We start from the raw sequence: 14,158 nt of genomic DNA, 5'->3' as shown, positions 1-14,158 counted from the left end.
TTGCTTTAGCATTATTTAATGGCAGAAATGTAGGTTGCAGCATTGATACAATGACTCTTTAGAGGATAAGTGAGTTTTTTCCTGAATTGATCTACTGTTTAAGAAAAGTTCAGGTTTGCTTTGCAAAAGAAACGTTTAAAAAATTCCTTGCGATTTAACCCTACTGTTCAGTGAGGGGAGCTTCCTTGGCCAAACAGGTTTGCTTGCTTTCCCAAAGTCCTTCTCAGTGATGTCTCTTAAATATGGGCTGCTTTGGACATTTTAAAATTGCATATGGAGTTATTAAGCTTAGTGGAAGAGCTGGCATAGTTTATACCAACTGCTGATTTCTCCTTGCAAGTGTATGTATTTTACAATTTAAGCTTCAAGTTGCTCCCAGTTGTCCTTGGCTGTAGTTGCAACATGTAAGGGGAAGCTCCATTACCACAGACCTGCACAAGGCAACTGCTGTGCAAGGGCAGAGGCTTTCCCGAGTCTTCTGAGGTGTTTTATCAACAAGAAAGAGATGAGTGTGGGATTAATCAGTGAAAGGTGTGTTGTGGGACCTGGAAGCAGAAATAGAGAGCCAAGCTAAGCAGGGTGATTCCTGGCTGACTCCCCAGTTAGTGCTGCGTTAGTCCGCATCTCTTCTTTAGTGCCCAGCTAGCCTGGGTCGAAGGACAGTCAGCTTGTTGGATCCTGAGGCTCTTGGCCTCTAATCTTCCACAACACATCCAGTTGACTTGTTTTTCCCCTTTGTTTGATGCTTGTTGTTATGGATTTATTTTGACCCATGAGGATAAATGATTGCAAAAAGAAAAGAATGAATGCAAAATAACTTTCTGTTTAGAGTCTAGCTGTTTGTATGTAATTAGTGAGTGAAGGCCCAGGGAGGGGTGTGCTGAAGCAAGGGTGATTCAGGCTGTTCATGGAGGAAGCCTGGGAAGATGGGTGGGGATGAAGTGCATCTGCAAGGGCTGGATCCTGAGACAGTGAGCTCTGCAAGGGGCAGGGGAGGTACGGTGTGCACAATTGGGTACATGCTGACCTTGATGGTTTTCCACACAGTTCTCTATCAGCGCAGATACGCGCTTGCATCAAAGGCACATCACGCACTTCTGCTTGCTGCTCTTCAGAACTCAGTTTTCAGTTTTCCTCTTTTCTGATAAAACATCAGTTGAATAGATTTTGACCAAAAATTCAATGTCGTTGGAAATGGCTTAGAGTATTGAGAAAGAAAATAGAAGGCCATGGCTAAAATAATTTTTCATCCCAAAGAGTGAATCATTATGCTCAGAGGCACAAGCCATCGGTTGACGGATCAGGAAGAAACTGCCTTCCTCTATCAGCTGGAGGGTGTTGCACCCCTTCATTTGAAGCGGCTGATCTCAGCTGCTGAGAGAGGGACATCTGGTATTGCTCAGTGTGGCAGCTCCCATCCTGAAAAGCAAACACATCCTGCCTTATACAGGAAGGCAGAAGTCTGCGATTGCCTGCAGTGACGAGCGGATTATGCGATGTGTAAGCAGCTTTACTTTATGATGCCAGGTAAGATGTAACCAGTCAGCAAACTCAGTTGGTCAAGGATTGATGAGCACCAAAGCACTCTCTTGTGGCAGTGGGTCCTTTGCCTGATTGAAATTGCTGGTGCAGTATTGCATTTGCCCTTAGCAATTGGCTGACAGAGCAGTGTTCTGCATCTCCTCAGACCCTAACCTGTCCATGTGGACTAGACTTGAAGAGTGAGAACAGACTAACGTTCACTAGTGGGTCTTCAGTAAACCTTGATTTATCACCAGGCCCTCGTCATAGTTAAGTTCACACACGCCACACAAGATTAAATGTTACATGACCAGGGCACTTCACATGGTAAGCGTGGAGAGAGGGCATAAGGAACTGCAGAATCCCTCTGTTGTCTCAGGCACCATTTGTCCTTGCTTATTTTAAAGAAATAGCGCTTGTCTGTATCTGCACTGTTTGATGCAGCACCACATGTTTTCTCTATAGTTCTCGCACGGTTCCCATTCAGTTTAGTATCTCTATTGTTATTTATTCCAGATTGTTGGGGTTTGCACTGAGGAACTGCATGCGGCTCAGCAGTGGAATGGGCAAGGGATCTTGGAACTGCTTCGGACTGTCCCAGTGTAAGTGCTCATATAGCCCATATATAGAGGAGGAGCATTCCCTTAGAGAACAATTCAGTTGTTTATTTTTATTAACAATCTTTAACTTGTTGATGGAACTTATTTAATCCTGTGTTGTAGCAAGAGATGGGAATTCGTTGCAAATCTGTTCTCACGCACAGACGCTTAGATGGCAAATTAATGCATGTGGAAGTCCACATGTTCAGGGTGAAACAGAATGAGGTCTTGAAAGCTTAATTTCCTTCCTCTTGCGCCTGCAGCATTTTCTCATTGGTTCTTCCTGAGAGAGCTGGGATAACTGTTACAGTGACCTCTCTGTAGTTCAAAAGAAAGGAGAGGGTCTGACTTACAGTGCCTAGCAAAGCTTGTGTACTGTCTGAAAGTGAGAAAGTCACTCTCAAACTGGTCCCACTCTTGGTGGGCCAGTTTGCAACAGGAGGAGTGATCATGCAAGTGAAGTTCATTGTTATTTCTCCCATGGCAAAACAAACATGTCATTGGGTCAAGGAGGAGATGGGTTTTAAAGGTTAAATGATATGTTGATGCTTTATTTGCTGCCAGGTTGCAGCTAAACTTTTTTGTCTTGCAGCTGTTTTGTTCAAATATTTTTCTCTTATATTTAGTAGAAGTTATTGCTGCGTGATCGTAGCTCAAAAGATTTTTATTGTTTTTTAAACAAAATGGTTCTGAATATGTGTTCCTGGGCACAATAGTACACTCTCTAATGTTACAATGGCCTTTAATTGATTGATTATTTGGAAGAGCCTTTGCCGCTGAACTTTTTAAACTTGAACTTTTCCCTTTTAAGCACAAGTGCAGATAATTTATGCGAGTGCCCTAGAGTAGAGTGAATTTGTCCAGCTGCAAGCTTTGTTTCTGGGACCCCAAGACAATAAAAACTGCCTGCAGCTCCCTTGGGTCCTCTAAGTCAACACAGATATAGCACCTCTCTCCTCAGTTTGTTCTCACGTTGGTTTTTGGCTTTTGTGCTGTGGTACAAGCACCTTTCCAAGGATAAAATACAACCCAAATGTGCATGATTTGGAGGCAAACCTGCAAACTACTAAGTCAATGATGGTGGAGTCAGGGTAAAAGCCTCTTGCATCCCAGCAAGAAACTGAAGCAGGTCACACCTCTGCAGTTAATAATTAACAGCTTCCAAAGTGATGTGAAAAAAGAGTGGCTATCGATGCATCTGAAAATCTATAAAATATTAACTTTTATTGCTCCCACTCCAAGTGCTTTAGGAGATGGTAACACAGACAAGGCCAGAGGAGGGGGCTTTTGACTGCAATAACAAAGTATCTCATGAAAAAAATGAAAATTTTTATGGCAATTCCAAAAGACTTCAGTTTTTACTTCAAATGAAAAGCACCATCTAAGGCTGACTTCTGCAGTCTGCCTGCACTGTGACCCAAAGTAAAGTCTCTGAGTAGTTCATCTTCACAGTAATCTGTTTTCTATCACCTTTGTTGGGAAACATCTTGACCCTTCCGACTTTTATTGCTAATGAAAACAACAATTTCCCTGAACCATCTGAGTAACTCAGCCATTAAGTACCAACTGGGTAAAACATCTATTGTGAGGATATTTATCAGAGCAATAAGATTTTTATGGTACTGAACATGACTGCCGATCTCAGCAAAAAAGTGCAGTCCCATTGGGACCCTGCTGCATCTTTATAAATGTAACAGAGGCATAAATCTTGACCCCGTGCCTTGCCCATCCATCTTAGACCTAGGCTACACTGGACTTCTCAGTCTCAATTCAGTTACCTGTAAGATTAAAACCCAGTTTAGTCTTGTATGAGTAAGTGGGTCCATGCAGGGGATAGCCTGTGTCAATCCTGACTGCTTTGCAAGACTTGGTGGTGCCAGACACTAGGCAGATAACAGCTAGGTCATGGAGGGTTTTCATTATGTATCTGGGAAATGTAAAGGACAAATGCATGCTATGGGATGTGTACATGACATAGAGGGGCTTCTAGGCTTGTTTTAAACTCTGTCTTGTGCTTCCTTCCAGTACAGGTCCACTCTGAGGACTCTGTTGGGGAGTATTAGCTAAAGTGCTTGTTTGGTTCATTAGCTTTCTTGCTTTCTTTTAGAGCTGGAGGCCCCTGGTTGATAACAGATATGCGAAGAGGAGAGACAATATTCGAGATTGACCCACATCTGCAAGTATGTCTTTAGTTTATAAAATGTCATGTCTTTTGTAGTAGCCAGGGAGAATTGGTTTAATGGTATAAAACAGTTCTATTGTTTTCTGTAAAGGTGCTGTGATCTTCTCAATGTTTGCAATAATCCTGGAAAAGTCTTAGAGGTGGCTCAAGAGTGCACATGTCCAGCCCCAGGTGGATGGCAGCTCTAGGAAGAAAGTTAGAGAAGGGAGACCAGGAAAACAGAATCTCATATATGAGACAAATTGGTAAGATTTGGACTGCATGTTTTAGAAAGGAGGAAAATAGAAGAAGATAAAAGAACGTAGAACAATAAAATATTTAGAGATGATAGATCAGGAAATTCTTCCTGTTTTATATGCAAGCGTAAGGAGATATAACATGCAGAAAACTCAAAATCAACTAAGTAATATCTTTTCACAGCAAATGTGACAGTGTAGCTCATTCCTGTAGGATGTCACCTGAGGCCAAGTAGTTAGTGTGGTCTGAGAAATAATGGGAAGCCAAAAGTATCTCATGCAGTTATTAATAATCCATGCAGGGAGAGATATTAAACCACCTTCTTCAGAGTTCAATTTCTGAAGTTTAAAGATCAGAATAGGACCTCTATGGAGGGGTTACCATCCCATGGACTACTGCTGATCCGTGCGTTTGGGAGACAATTCTGCATCCCTGCAGCAGAGTTATGGTACTGGAGTACATGGGTCCCAGGCAAATCCAGTGTGGTGCTGACCTTGTTTCAGTGAATCACTGAGTATTTGCCTTTAACAGAGAACTTACAGCTTAGCCTGGTAGGGCACGTGCATATGTGCACGTTTTGTACAAGCTATTGCGTTTGCTTATGGTCTGTGTGTCTGCATCTGATTACCCTCAGTTGCCTCACAGCATCTTATTTTGAAAGCTTAAGAACAAAACCAAATTCTACTTTTACTGTTTTTAAGGATTTGTTCATCTAAAATAACTCCAAGTTGCAGACACAAAAAAATGTTCCACAAATGTCCCACAGTGTGGGAGTTAATACAGATGCAAGTCCTATGAAGTTTTTAGGCTCTTCAGAATTTTGCCCTCTCCCCTCCTGGAGGGTGTTTCTGTTCTCTGCACACTGGTGATTCCTAATGATAAGATGGTTTTCTTCAATTTACTGTAAATGAAAAGTAGCTCAGCTTACTGGAATCTGAGTCAGCCAAGGCAAGTTAAGGCAAAGAAAGAGTACCTCTGCCTCAGCAGTGTGTCCTGCCACTGAAAGCTGCTATGTCTGTGGTCTTTCCGGACTTCCTCACATTGAAGACATTCCTGTTTCTGTTTGCTCTTGCCCTTGCAGTAATGCATATGCGCAGGGGGGTATGTGTGTGTGTGTGTGTGTGTGTGTGTGTCTCTTCCTTCTGCTCTGCTGCTGCAGCCCCTGGGGATTCACAGGGCAAAACCTGCTGCTGCGGCGCCAAGTCCTGCAACAAGCCTTTGCTGTGCCGGGCTGGGTTCAGCCATGTCACGCACCTCCTGCTGTAATTAGTGGGGAAAGGATAAAGTGTCGTTCGCTTGGTGTTTTCTTGGTGGTGGTACAGGGTGTGTGAGAGCTGAAAGGCAGTGGTGGAAGATAGGTGGAGGGGGAGAGGAGCAGGCAGAGAAAACGGACAACTTTCCTGGGAGCAGGGAAGCATGTTGCCTGCCTGGGAAGCGGGCAGAGCTTGTTTTGAGGCTGCATTGTCTCTTGTGGGAACTGATTGAGGCCTAAACCCAGCCCTGGCAGCAGCAGCTGTACTTTCTGTTCGGAGTTGCTGAGAATGGATCCCAACTAAGATGTCATCCCAGGATGTCTGCAATTAATGCTGTGGCAACGCTGGCTGTTTTCTGTTCAGCCAGGCTTCCCTGTAGGCCATTCAGATTTCCCTGGCAGCACTGTCAAACAATCCCTGTCGGTCCCCAGCTCTGCGCTGATTCTCAGTGCTTTGCTTCTGTTTTAGCAGATATCTCAGAAGAGAATAAAGCTGATTTGAATTTCCTGAGTTGTGGTTGCCGCTCTGCGGGTCACGCTGCAGTGCTCTGGCTCGTTTAGAAAGGGATCAATGACTTACAAGAGCCTCAGAGCATCCCTCCCACATGCTGAGAGGAAAATGGGACAGAAACATCCTTTCTTTGAGGAAGGAAAAAGCTGAACCTCCTTTGCCCTGGGCTGCTCCAACCTCCTGCTCAGGCTGCCCTTTCAAGGGAGGAAGAAGCCCAGGCACATCTTTGCTGGCTAAAGATGGGGTAAAGCTGTGCATTTCCCCAGCTGAGAGTCTACACTGGTTAGGGTTGGGTTTTTTTGTTTTTCTCCCCCTTCAACATCAATACTTGCAAACGTTATAAAACAAGCATGCAAATTAGGCTGCCTTAGGCCAGCTCGTTTCCATCAGCCCCCCTTGATCTCCAAGGGATGCCAACAGAGCAGCACTTCTTCCCCTGAGGAAGTGCTCTGCAAAGCAGCTGAGATGCAGATGAGGAGTCCCTTTCCCCCTCCCCGAGGCTCTGCATGCTGTCCAGAGGCCCCGACTGTGTCTTTGAGTGGGGGCCCTGGCTGCAGGGATGGAGAAGCACGTCCAACCAGAGCCTCTGACCGATGGAGTCCTCAGGGCCCTCTGGGCTCTTCTGCTCCCTGCTCAAGGGCAAGTTTGGTGCTTCCCCAGTTGCTGGAATGAAAAACAACCATGCTGACAAGTTAAACCTCCCCATGCCAGCTGATCTGGGTCCTCACAGAGTGCCGCAGAGGGCTCCCGAAGGAACCACGTGCTAAATCTCACTTAGAGCATTGTTTGCATATGTACGATCGGATGTATTTTTATTTCTTTTTCCACAACTTCTATTTCTGGGTGAAACAACTAATTTTATGTTTAGGATATAACAAAAGAAAATCCCAGCAGATGTATTATTTCTCAGATTTTCCCATTACGTTTTCATAGAAGCCAGTTTCCCCTGACGCCGGTGGAAGATCCCAACAAGGAGTAGTCTTTCAGGAAGAGAAGCAGAAGGCAGGCAGTCTCTTGAATGCTTAAATCTAAGACAGGACTGCTCTGGTGATGCCCACAGCCACAGGCTTTTGCCTCCACTCTTGGGCCAAAAAGCCAGTTTAGGGAGGTGATCCAGCTGAAAATAAAAAGGAGCTGGCTCAAGGGAGGGGGTAGGAGCACACGGAAGAGGAGGGTGGGATGGCAGCCACTGCGAATTACATCAGCTTAAACTGCTGTGCAACCACACCCTGCGTGCTTGTGCTGCTCAAATCTTCTTTTGAATGGTCACAAGAACAGGCGATGCTCTTTCTAGGGCACAGAGTGCGCGGCTGGGCAAGGGGAGGAACGTATGTGGGTTTTAGTCTGGAAACTGCAGATTTTGCAAAGTGCTGGATGCTCCCACGGTCTCTCGACTCCAGTGGCAAGGTCAAACTGGTGGGTAGCAATAACAAGCGGAGAGATCCGCTCCCATTGTGCATAACACAGCTCTGCCCTTTCCTCAAATCTTCAACGATTCTTGTCCCATAAGCAGCAGGACTCAATGCCTTTTTTGAGGTTACCCATACTGCAGTGAGATGGAGATCTTGCTGGTGCCACTGAGCGGTACCAGAAGTGGCACCCCTTCAGAAGAAGGGAAAATGAGCCGGGTTGATTTGGTTCCAGAGGAGAGGTGGCAGTGGTAAGAGCAGCCATTACTCGGTGTAGCTCAGCCCTGAGTTTGTTCAGCTCAACATTACCCCCTTGTGGGACCGAGGTGGAAATTCAGGTTCCCCTAGCAGGTAGGTGTCCTGTGGAAGTTTTGGCTGTAGCTTAGGGCGGTCTTGCAGGCAACAGATGCACATGTCCTTGAGAAAATCCATGGTGTCCAAGAGTATCCAGCTGCTTGTGGCTGGTGTGCAACACCTACTAGACTCGGACGGTGGTTACGTGCTTGGAAAGTCCTCCTTGCAAGGGAGAGGGTTTGTGTATTTTGCCAATAAAGCAAGCTATGCAAAAGCTTTGACACTGCACACAGATCTGTGTCTCCTTGCACGTTTGTTCTTTACTGAACACCCCAGCACACTGAAAAGCAGTGGTTTGTCCAGGCAGTTTGCAAATGGTGAACTCTTTTGAATGATGAGAGTCTCTGTGAGCTGTTTTCATTGTGGGACTGCTTGGTAAGCTTGGAAAGAGAACTTAGGTTTAGTTATTCAGGGGTTTGTTATCATTGACATGTAATAGGTAGACTGTCAAGCTGTGCTTTGCACAGGAGTGTATACTGTAGTGTCACAACTACTTCGAGTTGGTATAAACTGGAGCTAACACTGAAAGAAGCAACCCTGCGTACCCCAGGCCACTGATTTCCACCTCTCTCTTTCCCTGCTTTGTGCCTGCCAGGGCCACGTAGTAAAGCAGTGGGGAAAGGGTAGGAGTTCAAACCAACCTGCTATGGAAAAGGTTTGTTCCAGTTTAGACCAGCTCCCTGATGTGGCTCAATGTGCAATCACTGTTAGCTGACACATCAAAGCACAGGGGCCAGAGTGGAAACTGGCTGTGAGGGGGGGGATGCACAGGAGCTGCTGAAGGTTGGATTGAGCCAGGGTGGGTTCCAGCTCAGGTTCAAGCCACACCCAAAAAAGTCTTGGGGTTTTGGATCTTTTCAAGCAGGAGAGAGTCGACAAAGGGATTGAGACAGATGGGTCAAACCTGAGTGGAGTGAGTGCCAAATGTGCCTGGGATGATCTCAGCCGGCCCCCGGAGGATGATGAAGACAGCAGGAGCATTTGCATTGGGACTCAGCCGCGGCGACTCTCCGGGAAAGGTAAGAGGTCCTGGGCCGAGACGCTGTCATGGCCTTTCGGCTTGTTTTCCGATGGGTCTGGGCAGTGGGCTGAGTCATGCAGCATCTTGGGGTTCATAACAAACACCACATTTATTGGAAGGCTCAGTGTGTCTCAGGGGAGCAAAATGAATGTTGGTGTGGCCTCTTTGAGGAAGGCAGGACAGAGGAAAAGAGATCTTTGCATTGTTTTTAGGTTACTTCTAATTAACTCTGCAAAGTTAAACCAAGCGCTGAGTGAGACCAGGACTGTAAACACCTGCAAGGTGAAGCAACTGCGTTTTCCCAGGCTGCGCTTCCTTTTTAACGTTGTCACTTCTTGGGTGACAAGTTGGACTGACGCTGCATGTTGCTGTGGCTGAACTCAAGTGATTCTTGCAAATACGGAACTCTGGAAAGAAGAAATAAAATACGGAGTTCCCCTTTGCAGTGAGATGCCATCTCAGGGTACAGATGTTGTCATAGCCATTTCATGTGCTTAAAATTATGCGTGTTATCTTTCACATGGGTGAAGTAACATAAAATTTGAGGACTTGAGATTTCCTGGAATTAACTATGCTTTCCACAGGAATGGTATCTTTTTTTTTTTTTTAAGTCTATGGTAAAAAAAAAAAATTAAATGCATATAGGGTTCCTTCTGGCTTCTATGCAAATATTTTGAACTGTACTGGATTATAAAGGCTATTTTCCTTCAGCTCTGCAAATGAAAAGCCCAAGACAGGTATACATGGTGATATTTGTATGTCTTTCAAATGTTTTTGAAATAATTTGGATATTTTTTCTTTACCTAATTTCCACATTTCTCAGAAGAAGATGAGGAAATTTCTAAGAAAGGTAGGAAAGCATCCTATTAAAGTATTTGGCCATTAGACATTATAGGAAAATGAGAAAGTAAAAAGACTGCATCTGAACTCCATAATTTGCAGTTTATTTTCAAACATGAGCTTGAGGATAAAGTTTGCCCTGCATAAAATTCCTTTCTTTTGTGGATTTTATTGTAAATTAATCAACAGATTTGCAAAGCCAGTTGCAAAAACTCAAGGACCTCCTTGCACTTGTTTGGTAAAGGAACAAATTCCTGTTATGCCTTATGGGAAAAGTGACTTACAGTGCAACGGCTGGAGGTGTCAGGAGGTTCTGGGAGAGCTGCAGAAACAGCAAACACCTCATTTATGAAAGGATACAAAACTACTCAGAATTTCCTCATCAGGAGGGCACAGGACCAAAGGTTCCAGCTGTCCTTGCCTGACATAACATCACAACCCAAACCAAGGGAATTCAAGCTGACTTTATAAAGTGAAATAACTCCTAAGGTGCAGGAAGAGCTGTTAAGAATTCACCCTTAGCATAATTTCTTTCTGAAGGGGAAGCATTTAGATGAAACACAACATAGAAACAGGCCTTTTTAAAAAAAAAAAAGCTGACATCTCCTTGTGTCTGTGATGTTTCTGGGGACTCTAAACCATGTTAAAAAAATTCTCTTTGCAGATACGGAGCAAATCAGGGAGACTTTGCGGAGAGGGCTTGAGATTAACAGCAAACCTGTTCTACCTCCAATAAATGCACAAAGACAGAATGGGTTGAACCATGACCGAGCACCGTAAGTTTCACCATGCACACTCAGACAGTGGGAAGAGGGAGGCTGAAGAGCTCAGCATGGAAAACAAAGTTAAAGCTGGGTGGGAAAAGACTTGGCAAGGGGAGAGGAAAGCTAGCAGCAAATACTTGCAAAACAAGATAGAGGGAGAAGAGTTGTTCAAGTTGGGTTAATGGGCTGGTACTCAGGAGGGCAGATTTTGAGGGGGGTTTTAGATAAACCTTGCTAACACAGAGTGGGTTTGACTGTGTTCTGTAGGACCTGCTCGTCACGGTGTACAGTATTTGCAATCAGACTGGACTGAGCCCTATAAAATGTACTGTGGTAAACAGTCCTATGATATCCAAAGAGTTAGGTGGTATAGATGAGCATTTGCTGATATTTTTGCCCCAGCATTTTGTTTTCAAGCTCATAATTACAAACCTTTTGGTTAAAATGTTATTATTTTGTTTTTAAAGTGACTTTGATCTCGCCTTCCTTAGGCAGGTACTGGCAGTAATTATGTGCCAATACCACCCTGGTCTCTAATTGTCTGTAGATTAACAGGTGATTTAAGTGGGACTAGGTGGGCCTGTAGATCTCTCCTCATTTGTAACTTTTGACTTCAGTGAATCTACAGGAAATTACCTGTGGTTTCAAGCCATCTGCAGTATCAGTATTTCCGTCTTTTTCGGTTTCTCCCCTTCCCCTCTTTGGCTTCTTTCAGTAGCTAATTAAATGTCTTCCCATCAATTTTAATGTTTTCATCTAAATGATACAGAAAGGCATGCATCTTTACTGCACTCTTTCATCTTGGTATTTCCTTTGGCTTCCTAGTCTCTGATGAAGGTTCGTGCTTTCTTTTTCCAAGAGTAAAGATCATCATGAAAATCAGCTCTTTCCTGTAGTGCCAGGCAGGGACAGCATCCTGCTCTGTTTCAATTCCCGTTTGTTTCTTGATTCAAGCTTTTCATGAGAAAAACATTCCTCATACTTGGTTAGGCCCCTGATGTCCTTTCGTGTTCCGTTTTGTTGGTGACTTCTGATTTGCTTTACATATGAATGTTTCTGAGTGGCCCAATCCTTTAGGGGAAGTATTATGTCAATTGCTGATGCTGGGTACTAATAAGTAATATGAGATATTGGTGCTTATTAAAAAAATCTCAAGTGGCTTTATTATTGCTTTAGGAATGATCTTACTTTTGCTATATAGTAATTGTACAGAGCCAGATTCTGACCTGACTCAGATCTTGAGTTGTACTTCCCTGCCTGAAGGTTGGTCCCATTGGGCCATTGGTTGGTCCCATTGGCCCCACTGAAAAAATAAAATTACACCATCTGATTTGCACAAATCACACCCAGCCTTGGAAGGCTCAAAAGTATTGAGCAGGATTTCTCACAGAAGCTGGGCTCCTGCATAAATCTGTATGCCCAGTAAAAGCTCTGCATTTGCAGCAGTTGGGGACAACCAGAAACATTTGGGGTGCGCATCAGGTCAGGGAGGCAGCTGATGGGTAAGCCTTAATGCTGGGAGGCAGTTGTTGCTTAGATAAGAAAGCTTAACGTTATTCAGGGTAAGATAAACAGAGATACGCTGAAGACAGAGTGGTGAAAGGTTAGCAGAGGTCTAAGATGAAGCACACAAATATTTACCTGGGTTTTTAACTGTTCTGAGACAGAGAGGAAGGCAGGTCAAATTCAGAGCCCCATATCTGTGACAGTGCTCTTTGTTGCAAATCTCTTACCTGTAGCAGCTGTGCACCCACCCTGCCTGAAGCCTGAGAGGTAGGAATGGCTGGTTCCCAGTGTTTGCCTCCTAGAAGATCAATACATTTCTCTGAGGTCTATGGTTACCACTAGCTAGCCTGCTTCTCCATAGTAGCAGTTCAGTTAAGGAAAGAGGGCTATCAGCTGTGTGTCTTACCAGCAGTTACTCTGGTGATAGTATCGGAGGGATAGAGGAGATCTCAACTTAAAAAAACAGTGTGTCCTAATGCTTTCTTCCTCCATCTTACTGACTACTTTGAGAGGAGTTTGGAAAAGGTCTTTTTCTACTTGTGCAATGGCTTCTCTTCTCCAATTCATGTAGCAGATAAAATGGGACTTGTTCAATGCATTGACCATACCGAGAGGTGTGGTTTGTGCCGGAAAGCAGAGTTTACCCACAACCTCTAACTAACTGGTACTTAAATCAGACCTGATGATTACCCTTACTGTGGCTAAAACTTATCAGTCAACATATTTTCCAGCACAGTGTGGTATAGATGAAGCAGAAAAGGAAGATCTTACTAGGTGTTGGCCTTTCTTAATACACTGTCTCAGCATGTCTTACGCATTTGAGCAAAGTTGCTCAATATTCTATTAAGTCCATGAGCAGGATCTGGAGACTCTCATCTCCAGCTGCTGCAGAGGGATGTAACTTAAGAGTTCAGCTTTTGCATGTTAGTAATATATCTACATCCATGTTCCCTACAGGTATCTGCAGTGGCAAAGGCTGAGACATGAAAGGCACAAAACCCAGGGCAGATATAGTCATTTCATAAGACTTACAAGCACCTGAGATGAAGGACAGCTCTGCACATACGTCTAGTCCTTCTGGTGCAATCCTTGCTTGGGCCTGGTAGGGCTGGGACTCATTTCTGTCCTTCTGTAAATCTTGTGTAATCAAAGGCAAGTCATTTAGTTATTGAGCTTCAGTTCTGAATCTATAAAATGGGACTAATAACAATGTCATCTTCTTGAGGCACCACAAGGATAAATATGTTAACGATTACGAGGTGCTGGCTGATGGGAAGCAGGCTTGTGTGTAATCATATCCTGCACTGTACACACCAGACCATAAAATACCAAACCCGTGGTTCGTTGCAAGGGTCCTGTGAATAACTGGTGCATTAGAGGCTCCTTGGGAACTTGAGAGAAATGCTCTGTTGGGGCATGGCAAATTGTTCCAAATCTATTTTCCATAGGGAGCACTGCAGAACCCTAGACCGTCAAATTTGCACCCAGCTGACATTAGGATGTTAAAGTCTAACGCAGACTCTAATGGCTTCGTGCAGAAGAGGAATGTGCTGTTTATTTATCATAGATTTGCGGCCACCAACTGCTTTCCTAGTAGCTTTCTTCCCTTTCTTTTATCCTAACCCTACCACCCACACACAATCTATCAGGGTTTAAAGCAGACAACCTGTTCTGCATTCAGCATCACAAAATAGTATCAGAAGCACTCAAACTTTCAAATATTTATTTGTATAAAATGTGGAAGATCCAGATTCCATACAGATTTCCCTGTCTTTGTGTAGTTACGGTTTTCAGTGCTTATGCAAAAGCCTCACATTGTTTGGTTGCAGATAGGGCTTGATTCAGTGTTCTGGCTCCAGCAAAGCACATACTTACATGTTAAGCATGCATATTACCAGTTGTTCACTGTCTCAGAGTCCTAAAAAAAAAGTTCCTTTGAGAAAAAGCTGGTTTCTGTCAAAA

At 44.2% G+C, this 14,158-nt stretch overlaps 2 protein-coding genes across 3 annotated transcripts in view; both read left to right on the top strand.

Annotated features, from left to right (window-relative positions):
* SFXN2 (sideroflexin 2) overlaps window positions 1-14,158 on the top strand; it is a 139,897-nt gene that overhangs the window by 6,921 nt on the left and 118,818 nt on the right. The gene's annotated exons all lie outside the window — the stretch shown is intronic.
* Window positions 1-14,158, top strand: part of SUFU (SUFU negative regulator of hedgehog signaling) — a 99,673-nt gene that overhangs the window by 53,025 nt on the left and 32,490 nt on the right. Inside the window, exons 5-8 of one of the 2 annotated variants that reach the window (XM_075758030.1) lie at window positions 2,038-2,123; window positions 4,228-4,300; window positions 8,931-9,084; window positions 10,591-10,702. In XM_075758030.1, the coding sequence (XP_075614145.1) occupies window positions 2,038-2,123; window positions 4,228-4,300; window positions 8,931-9,084; window positions 10,591-10,702 (425 nt within the window). Of the gene's footprint in view, window positions 1-2,037; window positions 2,124-4,227; window positions 4,301-8,927; window positions 9,085-10,590; window positions 10,703-14,158 lie in introns of both variants that reach the window. The other variant, XM_075758029.1, reaches the window with a different exon arrangement.

Source organism: Balearica regulorum, chromosome 7 (assembly GCF_011004875.1).
Source record: "Balearica regulorum gibbericeps isolate bBalReg1 chromosome 7, bBalReg1.pri, whole genome shotgun sequence".
NCBI classification, from domain to species: domain Eukaryota; kingdom Metazoa; phylum Chordata; class Aves; order Gruiformes; family Gruidae; genus Balearica; species Balearica regulorum.
The sequence above is the reverse complement of the archived record's forward strand: the minus strand, read 5'-3'. Positions and strand labels throughout refer to the sequence as shown.